Genomic DNA, 17,941 nt, shown 5'->3' with positions numbered 1-17,941 from the left:
GGTGGTAAAAAGGAAGCTGAATGAAGAATCACGAATCAAGAATCACGAAAAAGCTTTCGGAAGGTGCAGTGATTCACACAAACACAAAACACCATCATGGTAACACACATGACACTAAAATAATACAACAAAGATTCATTAAACAACATAAGATGTACATAAACTGGAAGCTTCTTATGTCTGAAAACTTCTTCTGTCTCCAAAATATATTCCTTGTGTGCTCGAACATAGGCCTACATGGCAATAAAGCCCTTTCTGATTCTGATTCTGATAAAACCCAAATATGTAGGCCTATGTTAGCCTATAACTGAACTATGAAGAAACATAATTATTCAAACAAAATACTTTAAATTGTAAAGTGTCCCTCAGGGAATTCTGGGAATATCCATTTACAGTTTTTCACTGTAAATTATCATTTGATTTTTTTGCCTGTGTACGGTGGAAAAAAAGGTATCTGATGCATTGTTTTTTTTACATTAAGACTCAGCCAGAGACTTGTCCCAGTATTTAGCTCATGAATATTAATAAGGCAAGGTGTACCTGTGACAATCCCAAGGAGATTCAGTAACGTAAGCTTATTAATATTCATGAGCCAAGTCTTTCACTGAGCCCAGAGCCATAGAGAGACTGAGCCGAGCAATGTCAAAGACTTGGCTCATGTCAATCTCCAAACCGATAGATGGCGCTTTAAGCGGCGTCCCGTTCCACTCGCTTCACTTGAGTCCGCGGAGGAATAAAATCCCAGTGTTGAGTGACGCAGGAGAGCAGTGGACGGTTGGAGCTGCACTGGTGTGCAACAAATAAGACCAAGAGTCAAGCGTCCCCGGTTTTAACAGAATACCACCTTCTGCAAGCAGATGAGCGTCTGAAATGCCCTTGCTTGCACTGATGTATTCAGTTACTACATCCGTAACTTTACTGTGTTCTCTGCGCATAATCGAGATCATCTGTCCGGAGTCGATATTACTGCTCCAGTAACGGATTGATCCGAGCTTCTCATTCACATTTTACGGCATGACATGTAGATAATCATCCGATACTTTGATGGGGCTCCTGAGGATCATGATGCCACCCAAGTTCCAGCTGCTGGCTGTTATGGCGTTTGGAGTGGCGATGCTGTTTATTGAGAACCAGATTCAGAAGCTGGAAGAGTCTCGGGCAAAGCTGGGTAAGACTGCGGTTCTGTCTCAAACATCAGTGAGCTGCCTACCTACCCTAGAAAGCCTTTTTGGACCTCAAGCACGTTCGATTCTTAATAGAATCGATTGGAACGCGCCTGTGGACAGAAATGCTGTTTAGGTGGGCAACTCATAGGGTTTAAGACAGTCTGCTGCTGTTGTCTTCTTTACAACACTACACAAAATTAGCAATTGGAGTGCATTAAGACAACCTAATTTGCATTGCCTCATTAACTTATTTAAAGTAACTGTTCACCCACAAATAAAAATTAGATGCTGTAGTCGCCTTCATGTTTTTTCAGACTTGTTTGACTCCATATATGTCTCTTCTGCAAAACACAACAAAAGAGAGATTTTGAAGAATGCTTTTGCAGTGCATTGACACTGAATACTAAGTGAAGATGTCAAACCTCAAATGGATGCGGAATCACCAATTAAATATAATTAAAAAAAGTCCTCTGTTATTCTACTTGTCATTTGAAGCTATCTGATTTGTGTGGGACAGATTCCATAATAGAGTGCAACAGTGCCTGCCCACTGTTTCAGCATCATTGGCTCTGAAAGTATTATTCTCATTGGAATTGTTTTTTTTTTTTTTAAATAAAAGTCTTTGTTAAACAGTTATATGTACCGTGAACCATACCAAATAGCTGCAAGGTGAATCACAATATTACAAACTTTGATTTACTATAAAGCAAAAAAAAAAAAAATATTTGAAAGTATGAAGCTATTGTTTTAAAGATGTTGATGATGTATAGACAATATATTTTATGTTTATTTTAAAATTCATTTTTTACCCTGCTATTCAGTTGATTAGGAACATCTGTTTCAGTGATTTGTTCACGAATTGGACATCGCTACTGGAGCAATGGTGGATGGCTAGATTTTCAGTGAGTCATTTTGTTTTGTCTCCAGGAGACTTGGAATATAGTGTAGAGTCTTGAGGGGAACTTTTATACTTTTTAATGCGTTCTGTTGAGGCTTGACATCTTGAGGAAAGTTTTCATTGTTATTGATCAGAAAATACATTCTTCAAAATGTATGACGACGTGAGGATAAGTAATTACATAATTTTTATTTTTGGGTGAACTGTCACTTTATTTATAACAAAAACGAGCAAATTTATTTTATTGGCAGAGATACACTATTGAATGAAGAGATACAGTAAGTCAGCAGGGTATTTAGTACATTTGATCAAACTCTTACACTGATCCGATTTCACTCACCAATCTGCTTTTATTTATAATCAGCTTACACATTTATACTCGCCATAATGCTTGGTGTGTAAGGCAGGTAAGAGATTATTAGACAAATAACAGACTTTAGCTCAAGTGAAATCTATGAATGCTGATTGGTGCTCCGTTTTGTCTTTCTTGTCTTGAGTTTATGAATGCTATAGCATCCTAAAGATTGCCTCTAGTTGGTCCTGATTCCAAAGTTAGTTTTTGAACTGCTCAATATGGAGTCTACATGATTTGCATCATGACCATGCAGTCGGAGTTCCATCAACCTTATGCATTAACTTTGCAAAGCAAATTTATGTTTAGTTCGCACCTGAGATGATGACCCACATTTGCCATTCTTTTGGTGTGACTGTTGACTATTATAAAATAGACAAGTGAAAGCATGCTTTGTAGCTTAAAATATATAGTAGAAGTAGTGGACCAAGATGAAAACTTTAGGAAGCTATACCATTCATTCAGTGGTCCTAAATGTGTGGATCATACCACTATTTCTATTTCTATTTCACTGTACCACTATTTCTTGCATAGATTGTTTTAATGTTCAAAACTTTCTGTTTGTGTCCTAAATGGTGCAAAAGTAATTTATCTACTGTATAAGCCACACACCTGCAGCTGATGCTCCTAGTGAACTGGATGAAGCTGGTGTGTTTTCACACACAGCCTCCAGTGATCCATGACCGTTTTCTGCAGCCCAGGTGCATCCACACATTCGTGCAGCAGAACAGCTGAAATGAGTCCATTTATTTAGTCTGACACTAAAAAGATGGGTAGAAGTCGAGCTACAGGTCTGTGGAAATTATTGAAGGACTTATAATTTGGACTTTTCTTAAAGTGGGGGGGGGGGGAAATCACAGCTGCTGCAACCTACAAATGTATGCAGTTCATAAGCCTAAATGGCTTCTGCTGTTGATGAATTTAAATGTTATTGTTCATGACCGGTATTGTGAATATTTTAATCAAGTATATTATGTTAATCTGCTCCTGGTTTATGCTGTATATTTTTCCAGAAATATATAAAAAGTACTTGTGAAATGATAAACGGATACATATCTGGATGTTGCTTTTGTTATGGAATAATCTGATCACTTGCACTCAAAATAAACAATACACAAATATATAGGCCTAATGGAATCCCATCAAAGCAAATAGCATTTACATATAGTGGCACCTTTAAAATAAATGAATAAAGATGCCACTCTCCGTTACCAGTGCAAATGATGCTGTCATATTTAGCATTGAGCCCAGTTTTTGCATTATGGATGAGAAAATATTAATCATAAATCCATGAAGTGGAGAGTTAATTAAATTGAAAGCAACACTGCCGTTCTAACCCTGTGATGGACGTTTGTTGAGGCTTAGGATGCCAGGGCTGACAGAGGAGTGAAATCTGATTTGCCCTGTGCTGGCTTTGAATTTATAGACTCTGCACTATGCTTATTAGGTTGTCTCACATGACATGGTTCATTAGAAGATGGAAAACCCTTAGCTTTGCCTCCCACTCCACTAAGTTACAAGCATCACTGTCAAGCTATAAATCTGGTGTTCAGCCACTGCCAACAGGCCTCTTATTGTTTTTTTTTTCTTATGCCATAGATTATACAACATCAGTTTATTCTCATTCCACTACCAGCTGTGCAGCTCACAAAGAGAAATAAGCAGAAGCCTGCATGCAGTGTGACAAGAATAGCTCTGCTTTAAAGAGCCCACGTTGCCCGTTGTAAAATTCTCCTAATGTTGTCCTATTGGCAAAGAGATGAAAGAGCCGAAAGACTGAATATCTGAAATCAATTTGATGCCAGTGATATGGAGGATAATCACTTGGATATGCTGAGCAAATAGTTCACCAGATTGTTAAAAATGCATTTGGAGGTGTAGAGCAGCAGGCATGTTTTATAATATAGATGCTATTGAAAGAAATTAATAATTTTATTCAGTAAGACTGCATTAAATTGATCAAAGCCAATTGATCAAAAGATACTGCATAATAAATACTGTTCTTTTCAACTTTCTATATATATATATATATATATATATATATATATATATATATATATATATATATATATATATATATATATATATATATATATATATATATATATATATATATATATATATATATATATATATATATAAAAAAAAAAAACAACTGTTGGTATCGGTTTGACAAAATTAAGCAGCACAACTGTTTTCAATATTGATAATAGTAAGAAATGCTTATTGAGTACCAAATCAGCATATTAGAATGATTTCTGAATGATCATGTGACACTGAAGATTTTGAAGACATGAATAAATTAAATTTGAAAATATGTTAAAATAGAAAAGTTATTTTACAATATTGCCGGGTTTTTTTTCTGTCCATTTGATCAGATAAAGCCTTGGTGAGCATAACAGAATTCCATTAAAAGTATTAAAAAACTTACTGACTGCATATTTTTGAAAGGTATTGTTAATGGGAAGAGAGCCCAACTTTTCAAATGAAGAAGGAAAAAAAAAAAAAAGTTTGTTGATAAACGTTTTACTGCTTAATTAACAGCTAAAGTTTTTCTTAAATACTGCTAAAGGTCAAGTGTGTAATTTAAAATATTTAAAAAAATTCCCCTATTGTTGAATTTGCAGTGCAAGATAATGTGTTGTCTTTACTGGTTGCTTTCAAAACACAAAACAACATACATTATTATGAGCTGATTTGCTTTAAAGGCATAGGCTAGTTCACCCAAAAATGTTAAATTACCCCATGATTTATACAAAATCATATATATCATATATGATTTATTCAGACAAATACAATCGCAGGCAAAAAGTACTCCACACGGTTGCCGAGAGTTAATAAAGGCCTTCTGAAGTGAATTGATGCGTTTGTGTAAGAAAAATATCCATATTTAAAACTTTGCAAATGTTCACGAGAGAGTGCCGTTACAGTGGATGATGTAGGACGGCTTGAGGGCGAGTAAAACATTTTTGGGTGAACTATCCCTTTATTAAATGCAGAGTTATGATGGGTAATGAGTTCTTTTACCTTACTTTTGCAGTTATGTTTGGTGATGGTGGTGGTGCAGAATATGCTCACTTGACCTTTTAAGAATATTTTCTTTATTCCTTTTATCAAGCCACTTTAATTATACAGTATATTGTATTGCTGATAGAAAGTCCTTTTCACTTATCACAACTGGCATTTTATCAAAAGGTCTCTTTCTGCAGTGAGGGTAGTTAACTTTTAACAGACACAAAGATTGGATGTCCTTGTTAGCAGGTGATTCGTTCCCATGTCAGCTACTGGAATCTCTTTCAGGACTGAGATGGACAAACTTGCTGTCCATGTGCCCAGGGGTCAGTGGCTGGTAGCAGAGCTCTCTAAATTGGAGACCTTGCTCTGATGACTTTTAAATGGAGTGATTTATTCTGTTTGTCATCGTGGCAGCACCTCTCAGCTGTTTTCCTAGTGTTCATGTCATGCTCTGAGAATTGAAAATGGCCCCTGTGTTGTCTGACTAGATGCAGAACAGGTCTAAGGGAAGATTTTTTTTATTATTATTATTTTTTTATTTTTTTTTTGTCTGGCTTGCTTTTCTTTCGTGTGTACAGACTTGCAATGCCTTTGGCTTTGGATTCAAGAGATCTGATTCTATGTGATTTTATGGGAAACGATGCATTAGTTGCCATTGCTTCTTAATTAAAAGTTAAATTATGTAGTCTTTTATTATGCTATTATCTGTAAAAACCTTACTTTGTTTTCCCATAGCCCATCACATGTTCATTTTGCTCTTGGTGTAAATATACCATTTGTTGATTCTTCTTTTTGATAGTTTTTTTTTTTGCATTGTAAAAAGGCCTATTTCTCTTTATACAATGTCCAATTACCCCATGGCAGGATCTATATACAGCAGTCTTGATGTAAGGTTTGTGTGTTCTAGCACAGGAAATCTGTTATATACAGCTTTTCACATATTGCTTACAGGGATCTTCCAAGAAATATAATACATACAGGGGTCAACTCCATTTCCTAGAGATTATCCTGCAACCCGCTGGCACTCCATTGCCATGGGAACTGCTAAATTGGTTGAGAAGTTACCTGCACTTTGTTCACCTGCACACAAGCAATTATGTTTCTGTAAGTGCCTACCTGAACCTGATATCACTTATAATGAATCCGAGATCCTGCCAGTGAGAGGGTGTATATCTCTCGCATTAGTTTCTTAGTGTATTCCTCTGTTGGGATGCAGTTTGTCTTTACAGTCACCATGCTGAGAATTGACCCACTTCAACCAAACACAATTTTATTTTCTTTGTGTACAAAAAGTGTTCTTGTCGCTTCTTAAAATTCAGATTGAACCACTGATGGCAGATGACTTGGCAGTTAATGGGACAGTTACAAACCTCCCGGTTTTCATCCAAAATAACAAAGCTTTTACAGGTTTGAAACGACATGGGGGGTAAGTGATTAATGACACAATTTTCATTTTGGGGTGGAGTATCCCTTTAAGAATGTATACTCTAAATGTGTACTCTGAATATATTATGTAGAAACTGAGCAGTATTGCAAAATTGCAAGTAAGACTTTTTCCCTTCTTTTTAATGCATCTCTGGATCTAGAACTTGTTACACTGAAAAATGTGTTTATGATGGAATAACATCTTGTAGTTTATAGACTGAAGTTTTAGTTTGTTATTGATTCTGCCTTTTGTTATGACCTACTTTCCTAGTTTCCTTTGCACATTTCTGTCTTATACAAGTTTAGTTTTTCTGTCTTTTAGGCCTGTATGTTTTGGCAAATACCATTATTATTTTGATGTTATAGCTGATATGACAAATATGATGGACAGTGGTGGACAGTTACTAAGTATTTTTACTTTGTTATTCAAGTACAATTTCTAAGTATCTGTACTTTACTGGAATATTTTTATTTTGGGAAACTTTTACTTTTATTTTACTACATTCCAAAGCCCAATATTGTACTTTTTACTCCACTACATTTAATAAAAATATTTTGATCTGGAGAAATAGTCATGCACTATGAGACGTGATATTTAGGTCATGATTGTCAATTGTTTGTGAACTAAAGCTGCTGTAAAAGGGCAGTTTAAGCCCACTGTATGAAATGCTTGAACGTGGACATGTTCATATTTGTGTATGGACATCTGAATGGGAGTGACATCTGAAACATAACATTAAAATAACACAAATTAATGCCTGTTTTTTAAATTTATTTAGAGACAGTAGTATATAATTTTTATTAGCCAGTTATTGGGATCTACCACAACATAATTATTGACTTGTCAGTATTATATTGGTGCATCCTTTGTTTGAGGCAATTAGTAGAAATTAAGCAAGATTCTTGAGAACAACTTTGTTCCATTTAGTTCCTGTTGTTTGAAGGATCGCTTTATTGCACTGCAGTCTTTTATTGTGGTATCAATTTCATATTTACCCACTGCTAAACCTCATGTGGAAAACTAAATGTGGATGGCTGATTTGCATTTAAAAAAAAAAATTTTATCGTTTCTACAAGAATCAGTATCTATTTTTTGTACTTTTTGAAGCATCAATTTTGGTTGTTTAGACTTGCATTGGAGGGACAGAAATCTCTCAGGTTTAATTAAAAAATATATTAATTTGTGTTTCAAAGATGAATGAAGGTCTTATGGGTTTGGAACAATATTAAGGCTGAGTAATTGGATTTTTGGGGGAACTAACAGTGGTCACAGGCATACATTAAAAGGCAGTCTCTTCTGAGGCCTTGTGAAGAGTAGGTCGCGTAGAATGATTATTCAGTTTTGTATTTGTTGGTATGGATGGAACGTAAAATAAAAGGTCACTTTCTAATTTTCGTATTTTGCTGTCTGCCAATATGTGGCTGCCACAGCACCCCCCCCCCCCACCTCTTTCTGAATAGAAATCCCTTTTGAAAGAAGTGGGTTGTAGCCACTCAGAGACCAAATCTGAAAGCAGGAAACCCATAGAGCCTAGTGTGGGAACAGCTGAATAGATTTTCCAACTCGCTTCCCTCTCTGCTCCTCCCCTTTATCCGAAGAGCGGAATGCCTCTTGTTGTAGTGGATTCCGTGCACAACCTGCGGGTCTCCTTGGCAAAGCTGTGTTTACTGAGGCTAGAGAGCTAAAAGGGGAATGGATGATTGACAGCTGCCTCTCATTTTACTGTGAACTCTACTCTATTGTTCCACAGCGACTTCCCCTCAGCCTTATCACAAAGACCGCAGCTCTGAGGAAAAACTTGTCTGGGCCATTCCAAGGGAACATGGAGGGTGTTGGAATGGGTGTTATTCTTCCAATCTACTTGATTTTTCATATTTGAGTACAGCAATGAGATTTTTTTTCTTTTTTCTTGTTTCTTTTTATTGGCATGTGCAAAAACAGATGTTTTACATTATTAAACGGGGTAAAACCAAAAGATGTTGAATTCTTTAATAATGCATCAAATTATGAAGTTGCTTGGCAACTGTAAACTACTTACAGTCACAATGTGTTTTCACTAGGCTCTTCAGAACTTAATGGCTCTCATTATATTCAACTCAGCTGTCTACACTGGAAGTGCACATTTCTGACTATATATTTCTGCTTGCTGTCAAATTTTTATCAGTATTGTGCTTTATACAGGTAGGCCCATGTCTACCATGTTATTTATATGGTTCTTCAAAGTGCTTTAACATATTATTAGTGAAACAAATGCATCTTTTTTTCTTTTTTTTTTTTTTTAAATGGTAAATTCGTGAAAATTGATTGTGATGATGATATGAATCTCTACTCTGTTGACTAACATTTATCATCCGTAAAGATGCAATTGTCTGGTTAAATTGAATCCATATCGAAAAATGCCTTTGATAAATGTAATGAGATCCAGATGAACATCTGTAATTCGAACACGAAAGACAATAAGCTGCTTTTAAGCTTTCAGTAATGTTCTGTTATTCATTTTGCCAAGCTTCAGCTGATTGCACTGAGCAGATATATAGAAAAGTGTGACAACGTGAAAGAGAAGTCAACTTTGTCTGGTATTTTGAGTGAATGCACAAAGCGCCTCTCAGACATTGCACAAGTACTGAATTCAGTTCTCTTGCGTCTTATCGCACGTGAATGCATTTAACATTTGTTTAAATATCAAATGTGTATCAGTATAGTGGATCCGTACGTTCTATCTTAAAGGGACAGCAGCCCACTTTACTTACTGTTGTCTGTGTCATTTAATGTTAATCAAACAACAAAAGACAAAGAGAAAATCAATCACTGCTTTTGATTGAGTCTTAATGTAATTTATATAAATAAATGAGTCTACTTGAATAAGAATCTTATAATGCAAGTTGTTGATGAATGGATAGGCCTATACAATCATTGGTCAGTCCTTGAAAAGAAGACCATGTTCTTGTTTCTTTTTAAGAAGTGGTTTTATTTCATTTTAAGATAAAGTGTTGTGTGTCACAGCAGTTAAATGTGTCTATATTGCATAATATCATAGTATCATTCATATTTCTCCAGGAATATATATTGAGTTTGGAAATTTTAGAGATATACTTAATGGATTACAATTTAACTAAACCCATTAGATTTCAGTCGAGTAAATCTACTGTAGATTTAGTCGATTAAAATCTTGTATTTTAGTCAACTAAAACAAGACCAAAACCATTCAGATGACTAAAATATGACAAACTAAATGACATTTTAGTCAAAAGACTATGACTAAAACTAAATCAAAATTTGCTGTCAAAATGAACACTGCTGAAACAATACTTTTGTTAGCTGCTTGTTTTGCATTGCATTTATCCAGACTTTCAGAAAACTTGAGTGCCCCATTTTTAAAAATCATTAGAGCCATCCAAATAATACCATGATTACAAATACAAAATAGGGCCTGAAAAAAATAATAAATGTATAGAAATATGTATTGTTCATGCCCTATTGTTTGCATTTGTATTCCTGGTATTATTCAAGTATTGTCTTCCTAATGACTTATATATTCACTCCCTTTGTGTATTTGTATTCCTCTGTTTAATTGTCCCTCCCCCTGTGTTTTTCAATTAATCTTTCCCTAGAAGTCTTGCCTTTAGATTAATCATGTGACAAATAATCCAGCCTGCCTGGATGTAGAATCATAGCCCACCAGAGCACTGCTCCACAACACCAGGGGTTTCACCTGCAACCTAAAGATTTATTTTTTTTCATTCTTGCACTGCGTATGTTTTCCTGCTGCACACGATTTCATTAATTCAATCTTTTAAACCTTTTCACAGCTGCAGTCCACTTATCAGTGGCTCCCATAAGGAAATTCTGAGTCTCTTTCAGGGCTGAAATTAATTATCCTTAATATCGCTAAATGAGAATAGCTGAATATTAATAGCAGCAGTGCTGACCCAAGAATAGCGCTTGTCTGAGATCATTCATTTCCATTCTCATCTCGCTCAGCCATCCTGGTGCCCCGTGCCAGAGGATTTTCTAATGTGTGAGTATGTTCTTGCAAACATCCACTTCTCCATCACTACCCACACATCACCCCAGCCTCCACTCCAGCCGGCCTCTCACGTCTGCAGCCTCACACGGTCCACTGATCACACTTCTGTTCGAGGGAGAGCAAGTGGACCATACACACTGGTAGTAATGGACAATTGCAGGTTTTTAATTGCAACACTAAACCTCTCAATTGGGTTTGCGTCAGGATGGTGGTCTTTAAGCCCAACATAATGTAAAATTATTAACATGACATGGGCTGAATAGGAAAATTGTCGGTTTGTATCTTAAACATATTTTAAATGATAATTTGTAAGTTGATTGATTTCGGAACTTAGTGGAATAAATAAACAATTTATTTTCAATAACTTGACCAAAAAGTTTCATCAGAGAAGAACTTGACTGAAAAGATCTTTCTTGAAGCTTGAATCATTCACAAGCTTTTTATGCCAATATTTTGTATATGTTGTTTAAATGCTTGATGGAAAGACCAAGATGCAGTTTTTATAAATCTTAGTCTTTCCACCAGCATTTATACGCATGTATAAATATTTATATAATTATTTTCTTGCTTTTTTTGCTAAATCTATGAAGCACATCAAAGAATCATGTGACCTGAATAATTTACTCAGATGATTGATTGTTACCTTCCAGAACTCTCAGATGCTTTGCTCCCAGACAGAAGGCATCTGCTGCCGATTGCTAGCAAAAATGAAGCTCATCAGAGCGTTTTGTTTGCATGCTCTAAACCACGAGTAATTTATTACATTAATATAAGAGCCACAATTGCATCGCCAGTGGCTACACCTTCCATTTCCATTTTGTGCTGGTTTTCCAAGAAGTCCTGATTTTGTTGTTTTGAACATATTTAGGGATTTTTGGCAAATAGTTTTTTGAGACAGTCTGATATATATATATATATATATATATATATAATATATATATTTTTTTTTAATGTAAATTAAACTTAAATGGGCGTACAGCTTGTTAAGTGATGGAAGAATTTGCTGTTTTAAGGGCTGTTCAGTACACAAATGTGTCTTGGTAAACATTTCATAGAATTTTATTTATTATATAAAAACAAAGTATTAACAGACCTCGCTGTTACACAGAATATTTTTTTGAAAACATCCATATAAAATCATAATTTACAGGCAAAGCATTATGAAATTTGTTTATGGTTTGCTTATTCCTAAAACTCGCCCTCATTTACAAAACAGTATGTAGTCAGAAGCTCTGAACAAACACATACATCTCTGACCTGAGACGCCATTCAAAATAAATCATCTGCTTGTTCCTGACACTGGGGTCCTTCTGAAATCTTAACAGCTTGTTGTTGTCACTGTATAAACTGGATGCGTCAAAGTGAATATAATGGGTTTTATTTGCTTTAGACGTGATACAATGCTAGCGTTCAATGTAGACAAGTGTCAGCCATTACACGACTCAATGCCAGTGGGTGGGGTTTATGGTGTGTTCATGTAAATTTGATTTCTCATGACTTGATCCCTTTAATTTGAACAGCTGTCTGAACGTTTGCATGTTATCAATGCATTGGATATTCTAATCTTTTCGCCCTGTGAATAAAATTGGCCAGGCAGTGAGATTAGCCCTTTTGATCACATGTCCAGAGTTGCTGCCATAAAACATGAATGGGTGACACTCAAAAATTCAAAACCCACTTAAAAGATTCAGATCATCAAACAAATGTTAATATTACACACAGATAATGCAAGTAAATACAAAATGCAGTTTTTAAATGATTTCATTTATTAAGGGAAAAAAGCTGACCAAACCTACCTGGCCCTACGTGAAAAATGAATTGCCCCCTCCTATTAAATCATGAAAGAACTGTGATTAACCACATTATTTTAGAAAGCGGAGTTGAATTTCAGCCAAACCCAGGCCTGATTACTGCCAGACCTGTTGAATCAAGAAATCACTTAAATAGAACCTTTCTGACAAAGTGAAGCATGTTTAAAGAGCAACACATCATTCCGCGATCTTAAAGGTCCCATGGCATGAAAATTTAACTTTGAGGTTTTTTAATAATAATATGAGTTCCCCTAGCCTGCCTATGGTCCCCCAGTGGCTAGAAATGGCGATAGGTGTAAACCGAGCCCTGGGTATCCTGCTTCGCCTTTGAGAAAATGAAAGCTCAGATGGCCCAATCTGGAATCTTCCCTTTATGTCGTCATACGGGGAAAGGTTACCTCCCGTTTCTCTGCTTCGCCTGCCCATGAGAAAATGAGCTACTACCGTGCGAGGCGAGCACAATATTTTTTTTTTTCCTCAAGATACATCATGGCTTGCAAACGAGCAAAGCATGACAGTTGCTCAGTGTTTGGATGTACAAATGAACACCGAAGTATTTTTTTTAGTTCCTTCATCCGAGCCTATGGCTAGCATTAGCTACATGATGATAACTGTAACAGCATACATAAACCAACTAAAGTACTGTATCCAGACACAATATTTTAAACTATCCATTCAGAGACGTCCTGCTGTAGCCACTGAGTTGCTGCAACTTCATCCGGTGCTTCTCCATCCAGATCAGATTCTGGGTCAAACTGAAAAGCTTGAATTACTTTTTGTCTACGAGCCATTGCGATACATCCACTGTCAACGTTAGCTTATTATTTATATATATTATATTTACGTATTTATATAGCGCTTTATTGTGTATTGCAATACACCCAAAGCGCTTTACAATCATGTGGGGGGTCTCTCCTCAACCAGGAATGGCACGTCCTAAGAAAAGCTCATCGTGGGACTGGCTCATAGTGGCTGAAATTCTGCACCAAGGCTGAATTTCGGGAAACAGACTTCAGAATACAGTATTAGGGACCACTTAGGCCTATATAAAAGCATCCAAAAAGCAGCATGTCATGGGACCTTTAAGAAATTCATAAACAGATGAGAAACAAAATAGTTGACATGTATCAGTCTGGAAAGGGTTATAAAGCCATTTCTAAGGCTTTGGGACTCCAGCGAACCACGGTTGGAGCCATTATCCACAAATGGAGAAAACTTGGAACAGTGGTGAACCTTCCCAGGAGTGGCCGGCCTACCAAAATTACTCCAAGAGCACAAAGACGACTCATCCAGGAGGTCATAAAAGAACCCAGAACAACATCTAAAGAACTGCAGGCCTCACTTGCCTCAATTAAGGTCAGTGTTCATGATTCAACAATAAGAAAGAGACTGGGCAATAACAGCATCCATGGGAGAGTTCCAAGGCAAAAGCCACTGCTGACCAAAAACAACACAAAGGCTCGTCTCACATTTGCCAAAAATATCTTGATTATCCCCAAGACTTTTGGGCAAATATTCTGTGGACTGATGCGACAAGAGGTGAACTTTTTGGAAGGTGTGTGTGTCCTGTTACATCTGGCGTAAAACCAACACAGCATTTCATAAAAAACATCATAGCAACAGTCAAACATGGTGGTGGTAGTGTGATGGTCTGAGGCTGCTTTGCATGACTTGCCATAATTGATGGAACCATGAATTTTGCATTCTATCAGAAAATCCTGAAGGAGAATGTCCGGCCATCAGTTTGTGACCTCAAGCTCAAGTGCACTTGGGTTATGCAGCAGGACAATGATTCCAAACACAGCAGCAAGTTCACCTCTGAATGTCTCAAGAAAAACAAAATTAAGGTTTTGGAGTGGCCAAATCAAAGTCTGGACTTAAATCCAATTGAAATGCTGTGGCATGACCTTAAACACTCAAACCCTCCAATGTGGCTGAATTAAAACAATTCTGCAAAGAAGAGTGGGCCAAAATTCCTCCACAGCGCTGTAACAGACTCATTGCCAGTTATCGCAAACGCTTGATTGCAGTTGTTGCTGCAAATGGTGGCACAACCAGTTATTAGGTTTAGGGGGCAAGCACTTTTTCACACAGGGCCATGTGGGTTTGGATTTTGTTTTCCCTTCATAATAAAAAACGTCATTTAAAAACTGCATGTTGTGTTTACTTGTTATCTTTGATTAATATTTAAATTTGTTTGATCTGAAACATTAAAGTGTGACAAGCATGCAAAAAAATTTAACAAATCAGGAGGGGGGGGGCAACACTTTTTCACACCACTATATATATATATTTGTATGTATATATTGTGACGGGAGGAGCCAACGACAGACACAGTGAGTGTGGTGTCAGGCCTCGGAGAGGCTTTTATTAAACAAAATTGATAAAATAAAGTGTCCAGGGGAAGAAGTGTCCAACAAAACGGGGGGATCTGGTGTCCTCGTTGTGCTGCGGGGCTCGTGAAGGAGGGCAGTGTTCAAAAGGGGAAGGGTCCAGGTAAGGGGCGGAGTCCGGTGGCCGCACGCGCTCCCGCTCTGGTCCGGTTCTGAGGCGGCGGCTTCTTCTGAGCGGCGGCTCTTCCTCTTCTTCCTCGGCCTTTGGCGGTACTTGATCGGCCCGGCATCCTGGCCCGGCGGCCGTATCTGGTGCGGCGTTCTCCCGGACCGCGGGTTCTGCAGCTCACATCTCCGGTGGCGCGATGTCCCTCACGCACCCTTCCTGGACCCACGAGGACACCAGCGTGCATGCACGGGGGGAAGAGACCAGTCTCTCGAGGAGAGGCGCGCTGGGCATTTAACAGCGGCGGTGATGAGGCTTCATTCAGTCCAGCTGTGCCTCATCACACGCCGCCAGCCCGCGTTGATCCCACGCCCCTCCTCTCATCCACCCACTCCAGTCGGGAGCCTGGTGAAGGGCGGCGAATAAGGGACGGGGTGGTGATGATGATGAGGGGGAGGGCCACCGATCCGTCACAATATGTGTGTATGTTTATGCGCCATGATCTGTCTGAATACTCTGTTCTGATTGGCTGGCAGGTGTTGATTAAATTCGTTGAATTGCACAGGTAGTTCCAGGTCAGTTTAATCACGCTCTATATTAATGCGCTTCCTATAAACATTGGTAACCATAGTAACATACAGTCACAGTTGAATAGTAATACAGACGAAAATAACCGTCATTTTTATCGTTCCGGTCAAATATTGCAGCGCAAATATTAACATCTTAAATATGTGAATGCTGACAAATAACCATGGCATAAACGGGATAATCAACGGCTAGCTGTGCATTAAACGATCTGAATGCACTCCGCTATAAAAACTTAAATCAGATATTTGAAAATGAACTCTAATCAAAATTAGAGAACACTTACCAATACATCCAAGTTATTGGTGTTAATCTGGCACCTGGTGTTAATTTCCCTAATTATATGTGACCCTGGAACACAAAACCAGTCATAAGTGCACGGGTATATTTATAGCAATAGCCAAAAATACATTATATGGGGCAAAATTATTGCTTTCATTTATGCCAAAAATCATTAGGATATTAAGTAAAGATCATGTTCCATGATGTTTTGTAAATTTACTGCCGTAAATATATCAAAACTTCATTTTTGACTAGTAATATGCATTGCTAAGGACTTTGTTTGGACAACTTTAAATTTTTTTGCATGTATTTTCCATGTACGTGCACCCTCAGATTCCGGATTTTGAAATAGTTGTATCTCTGCCAAATAATGTCCTATCCTAAAAAAAAACATACATCAATTATTTATTCAGCTTCCAGTTGATGTAGACATCTCAATTTCACAAAATTGACCCTTATGACTGATTTTGTGGTCCAAGGTCACATATGACACATCCTATTTAACTGGAAGCATTCCTCCAATTTTCACTGAAATTGCTGGCGGGCAGCTCCAAGGCCTTGTCCACACTTATATGTTTTTGTTTCCAACTTTTTCTCTCCGTTTAGGCCTTCCATCAACAGCATTTTTGTTGAGGAAAATTGAGTTTTTTGAAAACTGCCTCCAAAGTGGCTAAATTTGAAAATGCTGTTTTCTCATTGTAGTGTGGACTGTGAAAACGAAGGCTTTTGAAAACGATGACGCATGTTTGTCATGTGACACATTTTCTACCAATAGATATCTATTTTTATACTGTCTGTTATGTGCTATTCACTTTCACACTATTGCTACCGATGTTACTTTTGTACACTCTTCGTATCACAGTCCTGCAAAGATGACACAAAATTTATGCGCGATTACTGTCTCAGTGAGCTCTTTTGAGGCTTTACTCATGCGCAGTAAAGCGAATGTAACATTTTTCTGACGTTTTAGTGTGGATGAGAAACTTTTGGAAAACGCTAGTGTAGACGGAGAGCGGTTTAAAACATAAACACTGTTTTCAAATGTATCTGGATTAATGTCGACGTAACCTAAGGTGGTTGAAACCCTGTCACAGGAGGCGTTCCAGATGAACACTCTTGCGAGGGTCATCCCTTTAGAAGTTGGTTCAGTGTCAAACTGGCTAAGAGACCCACTACAGTTACCAAACTATGGAATCGACTGGAAGAAGAGTGGACCAAGATCACACCAAAGCAGTGTGAGAGACTAGTGAAACTGTGGCTGCAGATGTGCTGAAGTCATTCAAAGCAGGGGCCTCTAAACTTCCTCCTAATTTTTGACAGCTGTAACCCTCCAAAATTTCTTCTTTCGTGCTACAGTGGATACTGTTCTCGAATTATGATCACTGCGTTTTCCACAAAATAAAGGTTTTTGTTGAAATGCCTTGGATATTTTGTCAAACATGTTAGTAGAACAGTGGTATAATATCCCTTCAAATTTTGAGCGATGAAGATTAACAATATTTCAGAAAATCAAGTATTTATAGATTGTCTCAAATCTTTGTGCGGAAACATTTGTGTTGATATGAACGTGTCTCTCCTCTCTTTTTAAAGCTGATAGGCCTGTTAATTTTGCTTACCTAACACTGGTCAGTTATATGGTTATTTGCATGTACAAGCAGCAGTGAACAACTAGAGTGGCTGCAAAAAGAAGCCACTTTTGTGATTTTGATAGTGGTGCTCAATTCAGACTTCTTACTTTTAAACACTGCCAGGACTTGAATATAAAGCTCAGCCATTTTAACAAACATATCATATTCACAATCCCACAGAAAAGCCGATACGACAGCCACCGTGTAACAACTGTCTGTTGTGAGAAGCGGCGTTGCATGCTGTGAAGGTAT

At 37.4% G+C, this 17,941-nt stretch overlaps 1 protein-coding gene across 2 annotated transcripts in view; it reads left to right on the top strand.

Annotated features, from left to right (window-relative positions):
• Nucleotides 1–739: 739 nt before the first annotated feature.
• The window catches only part of hs2st1b (heparan sulfate 2-O-sulfotransferase 1b), a 76,340-nt gene continuing 59,138 nt past the window's right edge, over nucleotides 740–17,941 (top strand). For both annotated transcript variants that reach the window (XM_058779124.1, XM_058779127.1), the window contains exon 1: nucleotides 740–1,168. In XM_058779124.1, the coding sequence (XP_058635107.1) occupies nucleotides 1,045–1,168 (124 nt within the window). In that variant the 5' untranslated portion in view covers nucleotides 740–1,044. The remainder of the gene's footprint in view (nucleotides 1,169–17,941) is intronic.

Source organism: Onychostoma macrolepis, chromosome 06 (genome assembly GCF_012432095.1).
Source record: "Onychostoma macrolepis isolate SWU-2019 chromosome 06, ASM1243209v1, whole genome shotgun sequence".
Lineage (NCBI taxonomy): Eukaryota > Metazoa > Chordata > Actinopteri > Cypriniformes > Cyprinidae > Onychostoma > Onychostoma macrolepis.
Note: the sequence above shows the minus strand (reverse complement) of the source record. Positions and strands in the feature narration are given on the sequence as shown.